We start from the raw sequence: 23,833 nt of genomic DNA, 5'->3' as shown, positions 1-23,833 counted from the left end.
ACCACACATACACTAAGTACTATAGCCTCAGAGTCTATCATAGCGCATGGTGGGGCGGCCATGTGAATTTTTTATAGCCGTGCCCTTCCGGGACATTCCTGATGGACCAATCAAAACTGGAGAAGGACCTGAGCATGTGACTCCCGATCTCCAATGGGAGATCGTGTCATTAGCATGCTCAGTGGACCAAAGGAAAGATTTAGACTCTGGAGTCTTTTGCTGCTGGCCAGGCTGCATTTCCATAACTGGACCAGAGGTGGCAGCAGCAACCGAACCCAGCATGCTGGTGTGGGCAGAACGCTGGGATCGTGGAGTCTGCTGAGCAGGCTCCACTGTGGCCGGAGCGGAATAGGAGACCGTCGATGGCGAGGCTCGGGATTCCCGCTGTGTAGCGCCCGGAACCTGACGCCTAACACTTGATGGCTGATTAAATAAGCCATCAAGTACAGGAAAAGTTGCGGGATCAGCGTGTGAGCCTGCATCAAAAGCAAGGGCACTGCTGATGACATACAGGTATGTAATTGGTCTTGAAAGGGTTTAAGCCCCCCCTTCACTTGTCTGTATAATACTGGTATCGCAAAGACCAGTACCGGTGTCTTCACTGTTTGGTATCAGTGTGTCATCTGTTTTTTTTTCCCAGTATGGCTTATGAAAATTCAATTCCAAAGCTTGTCCTATGCTTTGCCCATGTTAAACATGTACTTGTCAATTTCTCTTACGGGCACGTGTACTGTTATAAATCTGTAGGTAAAAAATGCATGTAATCTTCACATGATCAATAAAGTTTTGTCAAAACAAATACCAGCAAGTATCAAAAGCAAAGCAAGTTTATTTAAAACATGACATACAATCAATAGACAACATAAAGGAATGAAAAAAATGCGGAAAAAAAAGAATGTAAAAAATGCACTAAAACCCACTGAAGAAATGCAAGGAACCTAATTTACTTAATAGGTGCAGAAAATATGCAACATCCAAAACTCCCCAAAAGCTCATTGTGGGAACAGAGCCACAGGCCACGGTCAGTATTTGGTCAGTATCTGTAGCCAAAACCAGGAGAGGAACAAACCCTGATGTAAAATGCTGAAGATGGGAGTGTGGCCTAAGGTGACAGACTGGGACCAGTTATCCATGGAAATGGCAGAATACTGGAGAGTGGGTTTGTTTACATCTTTTTTTTCCTGCCTATCCGGCAGCAGTCACTGTCACACCAATGGCTGAACTCTCCGGGAGCAGCATCAGGGCCGTGCGGTGAAAGCGTCTCACACAAGGGCGGTGAGGGGGACACACAGCCTGCACAGGCAAGAGTCCACAGCACGGCAGAGCGGGCATTTTACTCTTCGCAGCCCCAGTATTTCCACAGTCAGCGCTCTCACGCTGCAGGGCCTCCTCAGCGGTCACTAATGGTGTCAGCGCCTCGGTGCTCTTCTCCTTGTGAAGCCATCACCCCGTGCACATGCTGGGGCCCCTGTGTGACTGTTGCCTCGGCAACACCTTCCACATGGTCCCTCACTTCCGGCCCACGTCACTAGCGTAGGACTGTGACACAGGACGCAATTACGGCGGGTCACGTGACGGCAGAGGAGCGACGACTCTCCGGTGACCTCACAACACCAGTACGGAGCGGCCCCGGTGTTCGCGCTGCAGTGGCGGAAGCTCCTTCACCCCCGGGGATCCGTGCATGGACGTGTGAGCGGTGTGTGCGGGCAGCGGAGGGAGCACAGCCGGGAGGAGACATGTCGGAGCCGAGCAGCGTATCCCTGCAGCAGATCCTGGACAGGTGCATGGCGGAGCTCACCTGTGCACGGTGTGACTGTATACGGACAGCTGGACGGTGCGTGACTGTATACGGACGGCTGGACGGTGCGTGACTGTATGCGGACGGCTGGACGGTGCGTGACTGTATACGGACGGCTGGACGGTGCGTGACTGTATACGGACGGCTGGACGGTGCGTGACTGTATGCGGACGGCTGGACGGTGCGTGACTGTATGCGGACGGCTGGACGGTGCGTGACTGTATACGGACGGCTGGACGGTGCGTGACTGTATACGAACAGCTGGACAGTGCGTGACTGTATACGGACAGCTGGACGGTGCGTGACTGTATGCGGACGGCTGGACGGTGCGTGACTGTATACGGACGGCTGGACGGTGCGTGACTGTATGCGGACGGCTGGACGGTGCGTGACTGTATGCGGACGGCTGGACGGTGCGTGACTGTATGCGGACGGCTGGACGGTGCGTGACTGTATACGGACGGCTGGACGGTGCGTGACTGTATACGAACAGCTGGACAGTGCGTGACTGTATACGGACAGCTGGACGGTGCGTGACTGTATACGGACGGCTGGACGGTGCGTGACTGTATGCGGACGGCTGGACGGTGCGTGACTGTATGCGGACGGCTGGACGGTGCGTGACTGTATACGGACGGCTGGACGGTGCGTGACTGTATACGAACAGCTGGACAGTGCGTGACTGTATACGGACAGCTGGACGGTGCGTGACTGTATACGGACGGCTGGACGGTGCGTGACTGTATGCGGACGGCTGGACGGTGCGTGACTGTATACGAACAGCTGGACGGTGCGTGACTGTATACGGACATGCAGCTGGATGGTGCGTGACTGTATACGGACGTGCAGCTGGATGGTGCGTGACTGTATACTGACGTGCAGCTGGACAGTGTGTGACTGTATACGGACGTGCGGCTGGACGGTGTGTGACTGTATACTGACGTGCTGCTGGATGGTGTGTGACTGTATATGAACGTACGGCTGGATGGTGCGTGACTGTATACGGACGTGCGGCTGGATGGTGCTTGCCTGTATACGGATGTGCTGCTGGATGGTGCGTGACTGTGTATGGATGTGTGGCTGGATGGTGTGTGACTGTATACTGACGTGCTGCTGGACGGTGTGTGACTGTATACTGACGTGCTGCTGGATGGTGCGTGACTGTATACGGACATGCTGCTGGATGGTGTGTGACTGTATACTGACGTGCAGCTGGACAGTGTGTGACTGTATACGGACGTGCGGCTGGACGGTGTGTGACTGTATACGGACGTGCGGCTGGATGGTGTGTGACTGTATACTGACGTGCTGCTGGATGGTGTGTGACTGTATATGAACGTACGGCTGGATGGTGCGTGACTGTATACGGACGTGCGGCTGGATGGTGCTTGCCTGTATACGGATGTGCTGCTGGATGGTGCGTGACTGTGTATGGATGTGTGGCTGGATGGTGTGTGACTGTATATGAACGTACGGCTGGATGGTGTGTGACTTTATACTGACGTGTGGCTGGATGGTGTGTGACTGTATACTGACGTGTGGCTGGATGGTGTGTGACTGCATACGGACATGTGGCTGGATGGTGTGTGACTGTATACTGACGTGAGATGGTGTGTGACTGTATACGGACGTGTGGCTGGATGGTGTGTGACTGCATACGGACGTGAGGCTGGATGGTGTGTGACTGTATACTGACGTGCGATGGTGTGTGACTGTATACTGACGTGCGGCTGGATGGTGTGTGACTGTATACGGACGTGTGGCTGGATGGTGTGTGACTATACGGACGTGTGGCTGGATGGTGTGTGACTGTATACTGACGTGAGATGGTGTGTGACTGTATACGGACGTGTGGCTGGATGGTGTGTGACTGCATACGGACGTGTGGCTGGATGGTGTGTGACTGCATACGGACGTGAGGCTGGATGGTGTGTGACTGTATACGGACGTGTGGCCTGGACGGTGTGCGACTGTATACGGACGTGCGGCAGGATAGTGTGTGACTGTATACGGACGTGTGGCTGGATGGTGTGTGACTGTATACGGACGTGTGGCTAGATGGTGTGTGACTGTATACTGACGTGTGGCTGGATGGTGCGTGACTGTATACGGACGTGCGGCTGGATGGTGCGTGACTGTATACGGACGTGTGCGGCTGGATTATGCGTGACTACAGACGTACGGCTTGACGGTGTGTGACTGTATACGGACGTGAGGCTGGATGGTGCGTGACTGTATACGGACTTGCGGCTGGATGGTGCGTGACTGTATACGGACATACGGCTGGATGGTGTGTGACTGTATACTGACGTGCGGATGGATGGTGTGTGACTGTATACTGACGTGCGGCTGGATGGTGTGTGACTGTATACGGACGTGTGGCTGGATGGTGCGTGACTGTATACGGACATGCGGCTGGATGGTGCGTTACTGTATACGGACATACGGCTGGATGGTGTGTGACTGTATACTGACGTGCGGCTGGATGGTGTGTGACTTTATACTGACGTGCGGCTGGATGGTGTGTGACTGTATACGAACGTGCGGCTGGATGGTGTGTGACTGTATACGGACGTGCGGCTGGATGGTGTGTGACTGTATACTGACGTGCTGCTGGATGGTGTGTGACTGTATATGAACGTACGGCTGGATGGTGCGTGACTGTATACGGACGTGCGGCTGGATGGTGCTTGCCTGTATACGGATGTGCTGCTGGATGGTGCGTGACTGTGTATGGATGTGTGGCTGGATGGTGTGTGACTGTATATGAACGTACGGCTGGATGGTGTGTGACTTTATACTGACGTGTGGCTGGATGGTGTGTGACTGTATACGGACGTGTGGCTGGATGGTGTGTGACTGCATACGGACATGTGGCTGGATGGTGTGTGACTGTATACTGACGTGAGATGGTGTGTGACTGTATACGGACGTGTGGCTGGATGGTGTGTGACTGCATACGGACGTGAGGCTGGATGGTGTGTGACTGTATACTGACGTGCGATGGTGTGTGACTGTATACTGACGTGCGGCTGGATGGTGTGTGACTGTATACGGACGTGTGGCTGGATGGTGTGACTATACGGACGTGTGGCTGGATGGTGTGTGACTGTATACTGACGTGAGATGGTGTGTGACTGTATACGGACGTGTGGCTGGATGGTGTGTGACTGCATACGGACGTGTGGCTGGATGGTGTGTGACTGCATACGGACGTGAGGCTGGATGGTGTGTGACTGTATACGGACGTGTGGCTGGATGGTGTGTGACTGCATACGGACGTGTGGCTGGATGGTGTGTGACTATACGGACGTGTGGCTGGATGGTGTGTGACTGTATACTGACGTGGGATGGTGTGTGACTGTATACGGACGTGTGGCTGGATGGTGTGTGACTGCATACGGACGTGTGGCTGGATGGTGTGTGACTGCATACGGACGTGAGGCTGGATGGTGTGTGACTGTATACGGACGTGTGGCCTGGACGGTGTGCGACTGTATACGGACGTGCGGCAGGATAGTGTGTGACTGTATACGGACGTGTGGCTGGATGGTGTGTGACTGTATACGGACGTGTGGCTAGATGGTGTGTGACTGTATACTGACGTGTGGCTGGATGGTGCGTGACTGTATACGGACGTGCGGCTGGATGGTGCGTGACTGTATACGGACGTGTGCGGCTGGATTATGCGTGACTATACAGACGTACGGCTTGACGGTGTGTGACTGTATACGGACGTGAGGCTGGATGGTGCGTGACTGTATACGGACTTGCGGCTGGATGGTGCATGACTGTATACGGACATACGGCTGGATGGTGTGTGACTGTATACTGACGTGCGGATGGATGGTGTGTGACTGTATACTGACGTGCGGCTGGATGGTGTGTGACTGTATACGGACGTGTGGCTGGATGGTGCGTGACTGTATACGGACATGCGGCTGGATGGTGCGTTACTGTATACGGACATACGGCTGGATGGTGTGTGACTGTATACTGACGTGCGGCTGGATGGTGTGTGACTTTATACTGACGTGCGGCTGGATGGTGTGTGACTGTATACGAACGTGTGGCTGGATGGTGCGTGACTGTATACGGACATGCAGCTGTATGGTGTGTGACTGTATACTGACGTGCAGCTGGACGGTGTGTGACTGTATACTGACGTGCGGCTGGATGGTGTGTGACTGTATACTGACGTGCGGTTGGATGGTGTGTGACTGTATAATGACGTGTGGCTGGATGGTGTGTGACTGTATATGAACGTACGGCTGGATGGTGCGTGACTGTATACGGACGTGCAGCTGGATGGTGCGTGACTGTATACTGACGTGCAGCTGGATGGTGCGTGACTGTATACGGACGTGCGGCTGGATGGTGCTTGCCTGTATACGGACGTGCTGCTGGATGGTGCGTGACTGTATACTGACGTGTGGCTGGATGGTGTGTGACTGTATATGAACGTATGGCTGGATGGTGCGTGACTTTATACTGACGTGTGGCTGGATGGTGTGTGACTGTATACGGACGTGTGGCTGGATGGTGTGTGACTGTATACGGACGTGTGGCTGGATGGTGTGTGACTGCATACGGACATGTGGCTGGATGGTGTGTGACTGTATACTGACGTGCGATGGTGTGTGACTGTATACGGACGTGTGGCTGGATGGTGTGACTGCATACGGACATGTGGCTGGATGGTGTGTGACTGTATACTGACGTGCGATGGTGTGACTGTATACTGACGTGCGGCTGGATGGTGTGTGACTGTATACGGACGTGTGGCTGGATGGTGCGTGACTGTTTACGGACGTGCGGCTGGACGGTGTGTGACTGTTTACGGATGTGAGGCAGGATGGTGCGTGACTGTATACGGACTTGCGGCTGGATGGTGTGTGACTGTATACGGACGTGCGGCTGGATGGTGCGTGACTGTATACGGACATGCGGCTGGATGGTGCGTGACTGTATACGGACATGCGGCTGGACGGTGTGTGACTGTTTACGGATGTGAGGCAGGATAGTGTGACCGGACGGACAGTGGGTGACTGTATTTCACACAAATATGATTTTGCATTTTTCAGTCATTTCCAATGAATCAGGCTAATTGTTGAGGGAGAATAAAGGTGAGCCGGCCTGTGTTTCTGGCACAGGGGTCAGCACTAGACTTTTGGGTGGTTTTATATATCACATAGAAGAGCTGCGGTTGCTGGAGCTCCGTCACTAGGCGAGGACAGCTGCTGGTTTCCGGCAGGATATGGGGTTGATAATCTGCACAATATGGTTTTATGAGATCCCCAGTTTGTCATTTTGTGTCGCAGATCTGATGCAGATTTTCCCCATTGAGGTAAGTGAGGCAGTCAGTGAGCGCAGGCGCCCCTAATTATTGCTGATCTTTGCTCAGCTCACCCGCAGATCTGCCAGAAAATCCAGAATAATAACACTTTACTGAGCGGTTAATAGGCCGACCTCCGCGACCGGTGGAGTAATGCTCCCTCACCGGGCGGACACTGTGCTCTCAGGGTTATCTCTTCTTTTGACGCTTGCGGTCACTCTTGCTGAGTTACGTGTGGACACAGAAGGCTGTTGCATTCCGAGGATCACGCCGTATGAATTACGCGCATGCGTCTACACCTCTGTACCCTCCTGTGATGGGGTGTGGAGGCTTTTTTGCGCTTTGCTAGATTAAAGTGCTGTTCTTTATTTTGTATCAGTGTTTTTTAGTGTGTCCCACAATAGCAGTTCACGCAGTAGTGAAAAAACAAAGATAATTGTGGATAAGCATCAGGGCTAGCATCAAGAAAAATTGGAGTGGGCGTCCGACCTGTTAGGTTGCTGGTTACATGTCAGATTCCTATGTGATGAGGGGACCGCGGCATTTAAGGGATAATTGCCAAACACAGTAGGTGGGGGTATTAGGCTACTGAAAGCCCCCCGTGTCTACCACCTTGGTACCCCCTATGAAGTATTGCAGCGTATAATTCAAACGATCACGTGTTCAAGTTACCTGGGGGGGGGGGGCTACAAAACGTGTACAGTGCCTACAAGTAGTATTCAACCCCCTGCAGATTTAGCAGGTTTGGTAAGATGCAAATAAGTTAGAGCCTTCAAACTTCACACAAGAGCAGGATTAATTAACAGATGCATAAATCTTACAAACCAAAAAGTTATGTTGCTCAGTTAAATTTTAATAAATTTTAAACATACAAGTGTGGGTCAATTATTATTCAACCCCTAGGTTTAATATTTTGTGGAATAACCCTTGTTTGCAATTACAGCTAATAATCGTCTTTTATAAGACCTGATCAGGCCGGCACAGGTCTCTGGAGTTATCTTGGCCCACTCCTCCATGCAGATCTTCTCCAAGTTATCTAGGTTCTTTGGGTGTCTCATGTGGACTTTAATCTTGAGCTCCTTCCACAAGTTTTCAATTGGGTTAAGGTCAGGAGACTGACTAGGCCACTCCAACACCTTGATTTTTTGCCTCTTGAACCAGGCCTTGGTTTTCTTGGCTGTGTGCTTTGGGTCGTTGTCTTGTTGGAAGATGAAATGACTACCCATCTTAAGATCCTTGATGGAGGAGCGGAGGTTCTTGGCCAAAATCTCCAGGTAGGCCGTGCTATCCATCTTCCCATGGATGCGGACCAGATGGCCAGGCCCCTTGGCTGAGAAACAGCCACACAGCATGATGCTGCCACCACCATGCTTGACTGTAGGGATGGTATTCTTGGGGTCGTATGCAGTGCCATCCAGTCTCCAAACGTCACGTGTGTGGTTGGCACCAAAGATCTCGATCTTGGTCTCATCAGACCAGAGAACCTTGAACCAGTCTGTCTCAGAGTCCTCCATGTGATCATGAGCAAACTGTAGACGAGCCTTGACATGACGCTTTGAAAGTAAAGGTACCTTACGGGCTCGTCTGGAACGGAGACCATTGCGGTGGAGTACGTTACTTATGGTATTGACTGAAACCAATGTCCCCACTGCCATGAGATCTTCCCGGAGCTCCTTCCTTGTTGTCCTTGGGTTAGCCTTGACTCTTCGGACAAGCCTGGCCTCGGCACGGGAGGAAACTTTCAAAGGCGGTCCAGGCCGTGGAAGGCTAACGGTAGTTCCATAAGCCTTCCACTTCCGGATGATGCTCCCAACAGTGGAGACAGGTAGGCCCAACTCCTTGGAAAGGGTTTTGTACCCCTTGCAAGCCTTGTGACCCTCCACGATCTTGTCTCTGATGGCCTTGGAATGCTCCTTTGTCTTTCCCATGTTGACCATGTATGAGTGCTGTTCACAAGTTTGGGGAGGGTCTTAAATAGTCAGAAAAGGCTGGAAAAAGAGATAATTAATCCAAACATGTGAAGCTCATTGTTCTTTGTGCCTGAAATACTTCTTAATACTTTAGGGGAACCAAACAGAATTCTGGTGGTTTGAGGGGTTGAATAATAAATGACCCTCTGAATAAACTTTTCACAATTTTAAAAAAAATTAAACAAAGAAATAACATTCTTTTTTGCTGCAGTGCATTTCACACTTCCAGGCTGATCTACAGTCCAAATGTCACAATGCCAAGTTAATTCCGAATGTGTAAACCTGCTAAATCTGCAGGGGGTTGAATACTACTTGTAGGCACTGTATAATGTAGTTTAAAATAAAAATTATATAAACAGCCTACACAAAAGAAAAAGCTTTACAATTGCCCCTTCTTTCCCGTATTTTCTTACTGAAAATAAATACATTGAAAAATGAAATAATCATATTTGGCATTGCTAGGTTCTTATAACTGTGATCATAAAGTCGTGCAAACAAAAACCCCTGGTCCTCACAAAGCTCAAGGGATGGAAATGTGAAAAAAGAATTCTGTCTCTTGGAAGAAGAGCCATGTGTGGAGCCTCCGGGAGAGAAGGATCTGGCTGGTTGTTCTTCCAGAAGGAATATGGTGTCAGGTAGTGATGACTCTGCTCTTCCCATTGGAAACACACATGCATGCTCAGCTGGACCGAGTGTGCATGAGTGTGGGGTAGCTGGGAGAAATGGATGTCGTGTGTACAATAACGCCTTCCTGATGGGTGATTTAATAGGTTACACATTGGGAGATGCTGGCTGTGCTCTACAGTCCTGATGTTTAACCATTTAAATGCCATTGTCAGGCACTGATCGTGTCATTTAAATAGCGCAGTTGCCAGTGCACCCATCAACTGGCTTCCATCAGCCTCCTGCAATGAGATCTTGACCACCATCTAAGCCTGTGGGTCTGCCCACTCAGGTCAGTGTCTTTAACAACACACACTAGAGGCCTCCTCACCTCCAGCCACAGACACTGAATGAGAGAGAGACTCTGCCTCCATTTTATCTGCCAGACCACGCCCCTGGGGTGGGATATGTGAGCGGTCATTCCCACCCATCTCTTATGACCGCTCATAAAACCCGGCCCTGTAATGGCCCAAATAACTCTCTCCTCAGCACTATAGGTGCTGGAGCATACTTCCGAGCTCACATCACCGCAGCTAACAGCCGCAATGATACACATCTCCCCTCAAGGACTTATCCAGCGGATCTCTTAGGGTATGTGCACACGTTGCGGATTGCTGTGCGGAATTTTCAGCACGGAATCTGCTTATTTTGGATTTTGTGCGGATTTGGCATGCGTTTTTACACCTACGGAGTCCTATAATGAAATGGGTGTAAAAAACGCTGCGGAATCCGCACAAATAATTGACCGCTGCGTTTCAGCATAAATTTTTCTGCAGCATGTGCACAGCGTTTTTTCACCCCATAGATTAACATAGTATTGTAAATCACTAGCAAATCTGCAGCGGATCTGCAGTGGCAAATCCGCAACGTGTGCACATACCCTTACTTACCCTCCCCCTCTGCCCAAAGCCAGGGAAGCTTGGCACCTTCTGCCAATAAACGTCGGACTCTTGACAGAGCGTCAGCATTGCCATGCAGTCTCCCTGACCTATGCTCAATATTGAAGTTAAAATCCTGAAGTGCTAGGAACCATCTGGTCACTTGGGCATTGTTCCCTTTTTTTTTTCTCCCTGATCCACTTCTTGCCCAAGAGGTAGTACCTTAGAGAGTCCACCTCCCAGTTTATGGCTAAAAATTGTTTCTCCACTATGGAATAGTGTTATGAATGAGTCACCGGAGGAGGAAAAAACAAAAATACAAGCTAAGTCCAGAAAACCGGAGAGATTGGTAGCTAGCGGATTGCAGACCCCTGATCCTATTCACAACAACTAACAGTAGCCGTGGGGTGATCCTACGGTGGTCCTAGACACCTCGTTCACAGCCAGAGAACTAAATAAGCCTAAAGAAAGAAAGGAGAAATCTAAACTGCCCCAGAGCAGACCCCAAAGCAATAGACAGCCCCCAACATGTATTGACGGTGAAAACAGATGAAAACACAGACAGAAAGACAGGCTGAGCAAACGATGAGGCCCTCACTAACTAGATAGGACAGGAAAGAAAAGCAACTGTCTGCAATCACGCAAAAACCCTGCCCAAAATAATGTCCAACACGTCTGATAGAAAAGGCCCTGAAGTCACGACTTCAGAATCACTATATCAGCACTCAGGTATATTCTGAAAACAGAGCAAAGAGATCAACTGATTAGAGACAAAAATGGAGTTCAGCCAGTCCCAACCAGGGCTGGCTGAACACAAACACTAAGTAAACCTGACAAAATCTCATGGAACAATAGCAGAGCAAAAACTTAGCGTTAGTAGACAGGACTAAACTGGAGGCCAGAGCTCAGAGCAGAGAGGATCACCAGCAACCCAGCAGAGATTCCGGATGTCCAATCACACTCCACCTGTTCAGATGACAGGTTTTTCCCATCCAAATCAATTTCACTACCTCCTTTCACCAGCAGAGGGAGTTCATCGGACATCAAAGGTGAAGGAGAAAATGAGCTCATAACAGAATAGTTTTTCTCGCAGGATGACAAATTCCGGCTTAGATACATGATGGGGTGCTCTTCCCCGTTCACTTCTTGAGATAAGACCGCGCCCAGCCGTCTTATGATCGCTCGTAAAACCCGGCCCTGGAGTGGCGCAAATAACTATCAGCACAATAGGTGCTGGAGCATGCTTCCGAGCTCACATCACCCCAGCCAACAGCCGCGATGACACATATCTCCCCTCAAGGTCTCGTCTGGCAGCCCTGTTACAATATAGATATGTGTATATATAAAATATATAATATAATTATATGTTGTAAGAAATAATTATATACCTAATTCTCTTAAGCAGGGCTGGACTGAGTCCTAAAATATATATAAATTGGGTACAGTAGTACAATGCAGGATGTGCTGTAAATGTTTTCATAAGAAATTGGGAAAGTTATAAAAATATCCTTTCTGTTCTTGATCTGGGTTTTTAGGTGAGATGAATCTGTGCTGCACTTTATGTACAGGCTCAGAGGTGTTAGGGTACCGTTACACTTAGCGATGCACCAGCGATCCCGACAACGATATTGATCGCTGTTGCATCGCTGGAGAGCGGTGACGTGGGGCCAGAAAATCTCCAGCAACGCTACAGCCAGAGATGGAGATACCCTTAAGGTACGGTCACACTTAGCGATGTACCAGCGATCCCGACCAGCGATATGACGCGGTCAGGATCGCTGGTGCATCGCTAAGTGGTCGCTAGTGAGCTGCCACACAGGCAGATCTCACCAGCGACATCGCAGGGGACGGGGGTCGCTACTTACCTGTCACACCAGGCGATCCTGACGTCCTCCCGCCCGCGTCCACGCGTCGCTCGACGAGAAATGGTCCAGCACATTCTCGCACGACCAGCGATGAGCAGCGGGGGAGCCGGTCGGAGGCAAGTATCAGACATAGCGATATCGCTAGCAATATCGCTGCTACGTCACAAAATCGGTGACGTTACAGCGATATTGCTAGCGATATCGCTATGTGTAGCGGGGGCTTTAGGCGTCAGGTTCCTGCAGCTGCACAGCGGGAATGCAGAGCCTTGCATCCTGCGGTCTCCCATTCTTCTCTGACCGCTCAGGAGTCTGCACAGCAATCTCAGCGTCAGACCAACTCTGTAGGACTGGTTGTTGCTGCCACTTCTGGGTCAGCAATAGCAGCGCAGGCTGCCCTGCAGCAAGCCACTCCAGTGGCAAAGTCCTCTCGTCGAGCTACTGGGCATGCTCACGAGACGATCTCTCATTGGAGATTGGGAGTCACGTGCTCAGGTCCTTCCCCTGATCTGATTTGTCCATCCCAGAGATCTGGAAGGTCCCGCACGGCTATAAGGCTGAGTTCACACGTGGCGTTTTTTTCGCGTTTCCGCGGCGGTTTTAACCGCGCGATTTTGCCGCGAAAACGCGAAAAATAAGCATCCCATGCATTCCTATGGGATTCCGCAATGCTGTGCTAATGCTGTGGTTTTTACTGCGGCGGAATCGCTTCACGGTAAAAACCGCAGCATGCTCATTAATTTGCGGAATCGCGGCGATCCCGCACCCATAGGAATGCATTGTTCCGCTTACTTCCCGCATGAGGCTGTGCACACCATGCGGAAAGTAAGCAGAACAATTGCGGATGGTACCCACGGTCCGGAGGAGAGGAGACTGTCCTCCGGGCTTTGGGTACCATATCCCTGTAAAAAATAGAATTTAAAATAAAAAATATTGTTATTCTCACCTTCCGGCGTCCCGGGCAGCCTTCCCGCCTCTCTCCACGCTCCCGTTCCCGGTAATCCTTTGCGAAAATGCCCGCGATGACATCCAGTCTCGCGGGATCGCGAAGTCTCGCGGTCATTTGCGCGACATCATCACGAATTACCGCGAGACATCGCGATCCCGCGAGAACTGACGTCATCGCGGGCATTTTCGCAAAGGATTACTGGGAACGGATGCGTGGGACGCCGGAAGGTAAGAATAACACTATTTTTTATTTTTTTTTACATTCTATCTTTTAATACTGATGCTGCATAGGCGGCCTCAGTAGTAAAAAGTTGGTCACACTCGTCAAACACTATGTTTGACGAGTGTGACCAACCTGTCAATCAGTTCTCCAAGCGATGCTACAGATCGCTTGGAAAACGCTAGCATTTTGCAAGCTAAATACGCTTGCAAAATGCTAGTTTTTCCGCTGGAAAATCGCGGGAATTTAAAATGCGATTTTCCCGCGGAATGGAATTCCGGAATTCTCGCGGTAATTTCCGCGAGAGTTCCGGTACGTGTGCACTTAGCCTAAAAGGTCCGCATGGTCGCTCGATAGATGTGTGAATCGTGATGGATGTATGATTCTGGTGACTAACTTATGATTCCCCTCCCTCTGATATTACGCATGTGGATAGGGAACTAGAGAGAGAGTCAGCACCAGTCAGTGGCAAGCCATAAGCCACTGTGCACACCGCACCCCAGTCCTAGCGTCCGACAGTGCGCCTGCTACAGGGCACTGTCGATAAGCGGCAGAGTCTGTTGCATTCAGCAGCACTTACCGGCGTCCGCTGTAGCGACGTAGCACGCTGAAACCTGTGAGTCTAACAGGCTCGTTGTTTGTTTGTGTCACATCGCCTCTGTAAGTTAACAGAGCCCGATCTGCGCACATCGGGTGACGTTGAACCCGTGTGCATTATACCGCCATATAGCGTGTCTGCCATTGTCTAGCAGCGGTTTTAACACCTACTGCACGATAAACCCCGGGCGGCGAACACACTTTTGATTAATGTTTAGTGCGTTCCGCCGTCCCTAACAGAGGTGACCAGTGCTGTGGGGTCGGAGTCAGGGAAATTGAGGCGTTTGATGTTGGCTTACCGACTCCACAATCTCGCTACTGAGGGAAGTGTTAAAAAATAGCTTAAACCCCCCCCCCCCCAAACAAAAACATGAATCAACCCATTTTCTCTTTAAATAATAGATAAAATAAGCATATTTGTTATCGCCACGTCTGTAAAAGCTCAGTATATCCAAATCTAAAATTACTGAACACGTATGGCAAATACGTATAGAAGATAAAAATTGCAACAACCCCAGAATTATTTTTCTGTCTCACACCTTCGAAAAAAATACATTAAAAAGTGATAATTTTTTTTATGTACCCTTAAGTAGTATCAATAAAAACGTCTGCTCATCACAAAAAAAAGAAAAACCCTGTAACAGGGTCTACCAAGCTGGGGTACCTCTTTCAGTACCACCCCGTGTTTTCGGAGGTCCGCTCTGCGTTAGCTGGAGTCTGAATGAATGACGCTGGCTGGAATGCCTCTGAGTGCATGGGCGCATATAAAAGATCACTGCTTCTCCATGTATTTCCAGTCTGACAACACTTTATTCACAGGACACAGAATATATCACACAGATACAGAGGGCCGGCCAATAGACAAGCATCAGGCCAGACATGCATTACAAAAGCCGCAGGTGGCCGGAGCCTGCGGATGTTTGCTGTGGGAATTACAAAGGTGCGGGGAGGCCGGACACTGCTGATACATTAGGGACATGCATCTCACATGGAACCGATTATATATACATATAACTGCACAACATATTCTGGGTGCTGAGTGGTTCTGTAACAAACCCCAAGCACAATCTCACTCTTGCGCCATTCACACAGGTGAGTTGGCACCACTCTCTTGGGATCGGTGCAAAATGTTTTTGAGGACTGTGACTTCATGGCTTTTTTGTAAATAGGTCCATAATCTCAATAGGACAATAACTACAATGACCGGACCTTCAGTCAACAGTGACGACCTTGCTCCTAGTTGTCAGACATGTACAGGATGTGACTTCCTCAGACACAGGTCGCAGTACCGCGTGTGTGGGTGTGTGTATATATATATATATATATATTGTATAGTACATGATGTGACTTTGCAGTATTGCTTCATGTTGCTATATTTATTAATGCCGCTTGTAAGTGTCTAAGATGTGTTAAACCTGATATGTTTGCTCCCCTATCCCTGCCATAGATGTCTGACGTTCTTTCACTTCAGGAGCGCACTGTCCCCCATGCCTCCTTTGCATTTGTCGGGGGGCGCCGCGCTCCTGAAGGCTGACATTGTGGATCATGTGCGTGGTCGTGTCGCTGGTCCGAACTCTGCGCTCTTTTCCGTGCTGCTAGCATAGGTTGTCTTGCCTCTGCGGTTTAGGAGAAGTGTAGGGGCGCTGATGCTCTTCTGATCCTGTGATCTGCGTACTTGCCTTGCCTTGGTAACCAGCTACTCTGAGACTGCAGCGATGGCCGGTAACCTTGCTAGCAAGCGATAAGCTATGCAATGAAAAATACTTCCATTTTTGAGAACAGAGCGTATTTTTCATAAAGGGTAAATTGAAGATGTGCTTGTTTTTACAAGCACTTGTTATTTAAGTGCTTGATATAACCCCTTTAACTGTGCACACTAGAAAGAAAATTACAATTTAGTTATTGTTTATCTTATTCTGCTTTTTTTTTTTTTTACCAGTACTAATGTTCTGCATAATTCCATTTTTGGCTACTAGGACGCGTACTTGTAATTTTCTCCCCTTGCACAGTAGTCATCCGACAGACCCGCGCTTTGTATAGAAGCTGATTGGGAATGTTTACGGCTTTTTTTTTGTGTGTGTGTTCTGGAAAATCCCTTTAATTTGTAGTCCCCCCTCTGCTGTCTGTGGTTGCGTCACGGCAGGAATTAGTTTGTGTGCCCAAAGCACGGCATGTTTGCTCCGCTCTATGCACATAGCAGGATCTGTGCCTATTCCATTGTATGATGTAGCAGAAAAGTGGCTGCAAATGATCTACATCATAGTATAGGACCAATCTATGTATGGGTCCAGGTTTATTAGTAAGATGAGATGACCAGTCCAGGAGGTCGCTCTGGTGTGAAACAGAGGCTGAGCTGTTCATTCCTTGTCTGGGAGTAGAGGTCCAAACACCTCTGTCAAGAGTCCACTGTTTATATGCAGAAGGTGCCAAGCTCCCCTGGCTTTGGGCAGAGGGGGAGGGTATGTAAGAGGGCCGATGGATAAGAAACTAAGAAACTGCGTGCCTGTGTGAATGCTACCAACAAGCGAAGTCCCTACACTGGGCAACCAACAAAATCAGAGAGGGGGAGAATATTAGATGATTTATTATAAGTAATCACACCCTTAAGACTATGATCCCACTTTGCGTTGTCTATTAAAAGAAGTGCATGAGAACAGTGCAAGCACCCCCCGAAAATATCAGGGACATTCACTTTAAGACCAGTGTTCACACGGTGATCTCAATCAGACGTGTGCTGGGATAAGTAGCATCAATTTTATTAGAAGGTACTTGTCTCGAAATTGGTGTGCAGCCCATGAACCACAAACTGGAGTAGATGTCCTCTTCTGGCAGAACTTATAGTAAACGAGTTGTGTCATCGTGGCTCTTCAGGAGCGCACCTCTCCCTAGCCTCCCGGCTTCCTGCCTCCCTGGTGGCGGTGCGCTCTTGATGATAGTTCGTACTTGCAGCATGGTATGCCGTCGGCCTGAACGGTGCATGCTCTCTGATGCTGAAAGCTGAGGCAACTTTGCCCGAGGATCCGGATCTAGTGATTTGGCCACCTTCAAAGCAGCGCTTGCAAGCTCTGTGGCAAAGAGCTGTAAGCGCTGCGCTACTTACCTAGAAGTAAATTATTAACGCCGTGCCCGTGTAATAATGCCGTATACATAATGATTCGGCACCTTTTGTGCTGTCAGAGATAGGGATAGGGTTATGAGAGACTGTGGCTGGGTCCAACTTTTATATAAACTTTTTACTCCTTTAACCTACATGAGATATTTCGAGGAACAGGAAGCTGTGATGACCCCACCGTGCAGATATGTCCTGTGAAGCGACAGAAATGTACAACGCTGACATGTTTACTGATGCAGAGCAATGTGCAATCTATATTTCCAGCAATAAAATAGTTTCCATGGATTCCAATTAAGTTGCCACGTATCGGCCCCAGTTTGAAAATAGATTTTTTGACCTTTTCCGTCTCGGAGGGCAGCGCTTCATTATCCTCCGCTGAAATTGTCATTTTTCCTCATTTTGGCAGAATGACTGTATGGCGGCATACGGTTGGATGGTAGCAGCCGCTAAATGAACTTGATTTCTGATGTGTGGAAGCGGGGACCGACGTGGGTTTAAATGAACCTAGAAGACCCTAACGTGTCAGACATCATATTTTATGTCCAAATTTACACCTGATGTGCGTATGAGGCCATTCAGACACACAATGGACTAAAACGGGGCGCAGAATGAAATATTGATGGCAGAAATCGGGACATAAACGAATACCGGGGTCATGGCAGTGTTCGGAGACTAAACAGATGGTGGAAAATTGCAGAATGGGGGAACAATTTGTGGTCATTGCCCACTTTTTGTTCACGTTGCCGATTTCTACATATACTGCAGATATTTTTAGCAGTTTGTGCACGAGCGATCTGAAAGGGAATCTGTCACCTAGGTTTTGGCACCTGATCTGAGAGCAGCATAATGTAGAGACAGAGACCCTGATTCCAGCAATGTGTCACTTACTGGACTGCTTGCTGTAGTTTTGATAAATTCACAATTTTGTCGGCAGGAGATTATGACTAGCGGATGTCACGGCACTGTTGCAGCATATCCCGGGGCTAGGGGATACTTCCCTATCCATAAAGCTAGGGGCACCCTAGCTATTCCTGCTCCTTGGAATACTTCTGATGGTGAAGATGCAGGGGCAACATGTCTTAGTGAGCTCCTAAATCAGCCCTTATCTATACCCACCACCACCCAGGGAAGTATAAGAATACTCAAGCCAGGCTAACAAGGGAAGATGTTAAGGGGTAAATGAAAATACCAGTCATACAAATACATGCTCACAGAGTGGAATACCGGGAAGTACAGGGAGGAAGAACTAAATAGGAGAGGATAAGGATATGCACGTAGACAAATCACTAAGTAACAGTCTTCTGAACAACACTCCAAACGCCTCCTCAAACAACCAGCACCTCCATCTCCAGAACCAGGCAGTATAAAAAAACACTGGCAATCCCTGATTTCCTAAGACGAGTGTATGTGGGTGTGTGTGTGTGTGTGTGTGTGTGTATATATATATATATATATATATATATATATATACACTGTGTTCCAAATTATTATGCAAATGATATTTTTCTATGATTTTCCTAAATAGTCAGTACAAATGACAGTCATTCTAATAAAAGTCATCACCCGTTAGAGTATACATCAAATTTTATTGAAGAAACCTCCCAATGATAACAGTATAATCTCCAAAATGAATAAAAGCTCAAATTGCACTGTTCCAAATTATTAGGCACAGTAGAATTTCTAAACATTTGATCTGTTTTAAAGAACTGAAAATGTTAATTTGTGGAATTTGCAGCATTAGGAGGTCACATTCACTGAACAAAAAAGCTATTTAACTCCAAAACATCCTAACAGGCCAAGTTACATGCTATCATAGGAACCCTTCTGTGACATCACCTTCACAATTCTTGCATCCATTGAACTTGGGAGTTTTTGGAGAGTTTCTGCTTGGATTTCTTTGCATGAATTCGGAATAGCCTCCCAGAACTGCTGTTTTGATGTGAACTGCCTCCCTCATAGATCTTTTGCTTGATGATACTACAAGGGTTCTCTACAGGGTTGAGATCAGGGGAAGATGGTGGCCACACCATGAGTTTATCTCCTTTTATGCCTATAGCAGTCAATGACTCAGAGGTATTCTTTGCAGCATGAGATGGTGCATTGTCATGCATGAAGAGGATTTTGCTCCTGAAGGCACATTTCTGCTTTTTATACCATGGAAGACAGCTGTCAGTCAGAAACTCTATATACAGTACTTTGCAGAGGTCATTTTCACACCTTCAGGAACCTTAAAGAGCCCTACCAGCTGTTTCCCCATGATTCCGGCCCAAAACATGACCCCTCCTCCTCCTTGCTGAAGTCGCAGCCTTGTTGGGACATAGTGGCCATCCACCAACAATCCATCTGGACCATCCAGGGTTGCTCGACACTCATCAGTAAACAAGACTGTATGAAAAATAGTCTTCATGTATGTCTGGACCCACTGCTACAATTTCTGCTTGTGAACACTTTTTAGGGGTGGCCGAATAGTAGGTTTATGCACCACAGCAAGCCTTTGAAGGATCCTACACCATGAGGTTCGAGGGACTCCAGAGGCACCAGCAGCTTTAAATATCTGTTTGCTGGTTTGTAATGGCTTTTTAGCAGCTGCTCTCTTAATCCGATGAACTTTCCTGGCAGAAACCTTCCTCATTCTGCCTTTATCAGCACAAACATGTCTGTGCACAGAATCAACCACAAATCTCTTAACAGTACGATGGTCACGTTTAAATTTTTGGGAAATATATAATGTTTTCATCTCTTGACCAAGGCATTGCACTATTTGATGCTTTTCAGCAGCAGAGAGGTCCTTTTTCTTTCCTAAATTCCTTGAAACCTGTGCCCTGCTTAATAATGTGGAACATCATTCTTAAGTAGTTTTCCTTTAATTGGGCTCACCTGGTAAACTAATTATCACAGGAATTTGAGATTAATTTCAGCGATCCAAAGAGCCCTGAATACCATCTATGAGTTTATTTGAAAAACAAAAAATTACATCTTTATGACACTTAAATCCAATTTGCATAATAATTTGGAACGCAGTGTATGTGTATATATATATATATCTATCTATCAAGAAAAAAGGGCAGCACTACCAAAATAATATAGTAGGTGCAAAACCTCTTCAGCAGTGTCCAAACAGCCAAATTAACAGTGGATACTTTACTGATTCTCAGGTGGCAACGTTTCAACGGTGACCCGTCTTGACAAAGACTGGTCACCGTTGAAACGTTGCCACCTGAGGATCAGTAAAGTATCCACTGTTTTCACATTTAATTTGAGTGCTGCCTATTTTTTCCATATATATATATATATATATATATATATATAGCAGAGGGGAGCGGCCAACACTGAATAGCTGAGACCATCAAAGTAGAAAAGCCTCAAGAAGCTCTCTAATGAACAGATTAACCCCTGCACAGCTAGCAGAAACCTGCACCGTTTAATATGATGAAGTGCTTGTAATTAGTGCTGGCGTACGTGAAATCGGACACCGCGGTCTTCTAGCCCCACTCTAGCGGTAAACCTGTAACGGATAACTAGTAAACCTGCTGCCATATCGTCCTTCATATTCATAAACTATGTATAACTCCAACCCCACCAGTGATTGGCAGCTTTCTGCCTATGCAGAGTGCACACAGAAAGCTGACAGTCAGTGGTTTATGTGGGTTTATACAGAGCTCAGCAGTCAGAGAACTTGTAGATCTGCATCAGATAAAACTGTGATTTTTATCAAAACTGCAGCAAGCAATCCAGTAAATTATACATCACCGGAATCAGTGTCTCTGCCCATACACCATGCTGCTCTCAGATGGGGTAGTAAAAACCTGGTGGTAGATTCCCTTTAATTTATGCACAATCCTAGTTCTGTAATCTCGCAGAAAATATGCTACATTTTTGCTATACGAAAACGTACCCTTGTTTTGGCTGAGCCATGCATTGCAGATAGACCGGATGGCATTCCTACTGGACACAAATGTGATCAGACAAGTCGTCGTTTCCTACAGAGAACAATGCATTATCAAGGAAATCCGTTTTTAGTCATTGCAGAGTGTGGAGCTATCCGCATATGTCAGTCTTGTTTATCAGCCTCCATGTACGGACTGCAGTACCCCGTCTGACCTAGTGCCCAGCCTGAACAATCAGCTGCATGGACATATACACTTTATAAAAGCATTATTGGGACCTCACATATCAGACCTACAGGACCTTTCATGACGTCCCATTCTAAATCCATAGATATCAGTGGAGTTGGTCCACTCTCTGCAGCTCTAAAAGCTTCTATACATGGAAGGTTTCCTACAAGATTTTGAAGGTAGGAATCTTTCCCATTCTTCCAGAAGAGCATTTGTGAGGTCAGACACTGATGTTGGAGGCGAGGACCAGAGTCGTAATCTCTTCTACATCGCTCCCCCCCCCCCAACTATGCCTTTATGAACCTTGCTTTGTGTACTGGGGCCTAATCATGGGAAACAGAAAAGAGTCTTCCACAAACTGTTCCCACAAGGTTGGATCTACAATGGTCCTAAATGTATTGGAGAGCTGAAGCATTAAGATTCCTCTTGATTGAAGTCGTCCTCCACCAAACCTTACAGCTGGCACAATGCAGTCGGACGGGTAACCTTCTCCTGGCATTGACCAAACCAGACTTGTACATCAGATTTCATATACAGAAGTGTGATCCATCACCCTACAGAACAGGTTTCCACTGCTCCATAGGCAGCATACCTCACACCACTCCATCCAGCGCTTTGCGTTGTGCTTGGTGATGTAGGGTTTGCATGTAACTGCTCGAACACCCATGCCGTGAAGTTCCCGGTAGGGCACAGTTTTGTGCTGATGTTAATACCTTAGGAGGTTTGGACCCTGCAGTTATGGAGTCAGCAGAGCGTTGGTGACTTTTCTGCCCTCCCCTTCTCAGCACTGAGTGACCCCGCTCTGTAACTTTAGAATCATAGAATCGTAGAGTTGGAAGGGACCTCCTGGGCCATCTGGTCCAACCCCCTGCTCAAAGCAGGATTCGCTAAATCATCCCTGTTAGATGTCTGTCCAGCCTCTGTTTGAAAACTTCCATTGAAGGAGAACTCACCACTTCTCGTGGCAGCCTGTTCCACTCATTGATCACTCTAACTGTCAAAAAGTTTTTTCTAATATCTAATCTGTGTCTCCTCCCATTCAGCTTCATCCCATTGCTTCTAGTCTTTCCTTGTGCAAATGAGAATAAAGTTGATCCTTCTACAATGTGACAGCCCTTTAGATATTTGTAGACAGCTATTAAGTCTCCTCTCAGTCTTCTCTTTTGCAAACTAAACATTCCCAAATCCTGCAACCTTTCCTCATAAGACAGGGTTTGCAGACCGGTCACCATTCTGGTCGCTCTTTTCTGAACTTGCTCCAGTTTGTTGATGTCTTTTTTAAAATGTGGTGCCCACAATTGGACACAATATTCCAGATGAGGTCTGACCAAAGAGGAGTAGAGGGAAATAATTACTTCACGTGATCTAGACTGTATGCTTCTGTTAATACATCCTAGAATTGCATTTGCCTTTTTTGCTGCTGCATCACACTGTTGACTCATATTCAGTCTGTGATCTATTAGTATACCCAAGTCTTTTTCACATGTGCTGTCACTTAGCCCTATTCCTCCCATTCTATATATGCTTTTTTCATTTTTATTGCCCAGATGTAGTACTTTGCATTTCTCCCTGTTAAAAACCATTCTGTTAGTTGCTGCCCACTTCTCCAGTTTATTTAAATCTTTTTGAATCCTCTCTCTCTCTTCTCTAGTATTAGCTATCCCTCCTAGCTTTGTGTCATCAGCAAATTTAATCAGTTTACCCTCAATTCCTTCATCTAAATCGTTGATAAAGATGTTGAACAATACAGGGCCCAGGACAGAGCCCTGTGGTACCCCACTTGAGACATTCTTCCAACTGGATGTGCAGCCATTTACGACCACTCTTTGGGTCCGATCACTAAGCCAGTTATGAATCCACCTAACAGTTGCCTTGTCCATTCCATACTTAGTCATTTTTTCAATAAGGATTGTATGAGAGACTTTGTCAAATGCTTTGCTGAAGTCAAGATATACTATATCTACAGCATTTCCTTGATCCACCCAATCAGTAATACCGTCATAGAAGGAAATTAAATTAGTCTGACATGACTTATTAGTTACAAACCCATGCTGACTCTGTTTAATCACTTCATTCTTATCCAGGTACTGACATACATGTTGTTTAATAATTTGTTCAAAGATCTTTCCTGGTATAGAAGTCAGACTCACCGGCCTATAGTTGCCTGGGTCCACCTTCTTCCCCTTTTTGAAGATAGGAACAACATTTGCTCTTCTCCAGTCTTCTGGCACTTCTCCTGTTCTCCAAGAATTTTCAAAGATTATGGAGAGGGGTTCAAAAATTTCTTCTGCTATCTCCTTCAGTACTCTGGGGTGTAATTCATCTGGACCTGGAG

At 47.7% G+C, this 23,833-nt stretch overlaps 1 protein-coding gene across 3 annotated transcripts in view; it reads left to right on the top strand.

The window, feature by feature from the left end:
- Positions 1–330: 330 nt before the first annotated feature.
- The window catches only part of MARCHF5 (membrane associated ring-CH-type finger 5), a 66,309-nt gene continuing 42,806 nt past the window's right edge, over positions 331–23,833 (top strand). The window contains exon 1 of one of the 3 annotated variants that reach the window (XM_073555867.1): positions 331–513. In XM_073555867.1, the coding sequence (XP_073411968.1) occupies positions 503–513 (11 nt within the window). In that variant the 5' untranslated portion in view covers positions 331–502. Of the gene's footprint in view, positions 514–1,405; positions 1,781–23,833 lie in introns of those variants that run through there. The other 2 variants (XM_073555866.1, XM_073555865.1) reach the window with 2 other exon arrangements.

This window comes from Dendrobates tinctorius, unplaced genomic scaffold, assembly GCF_039654945.1.
Source record: "Dendrobates tinctorius isolate UK_male_01 unplaced genomic scaffold, ASM3965494v1 ptg000230l, whole genome shotgun sequence".
Lineage (NCBI taxonomy): Eukaryota > Metazoa > Chordata > Amphibia > Anura > Dendrobatidae > Dendrobates > Dendrobates tinctorius.
The sequence above is the reverse complement of the archived record's forward strand: the minus strand, read 5'-3'. Positions and strand labels throughout refer to the sequence as shown.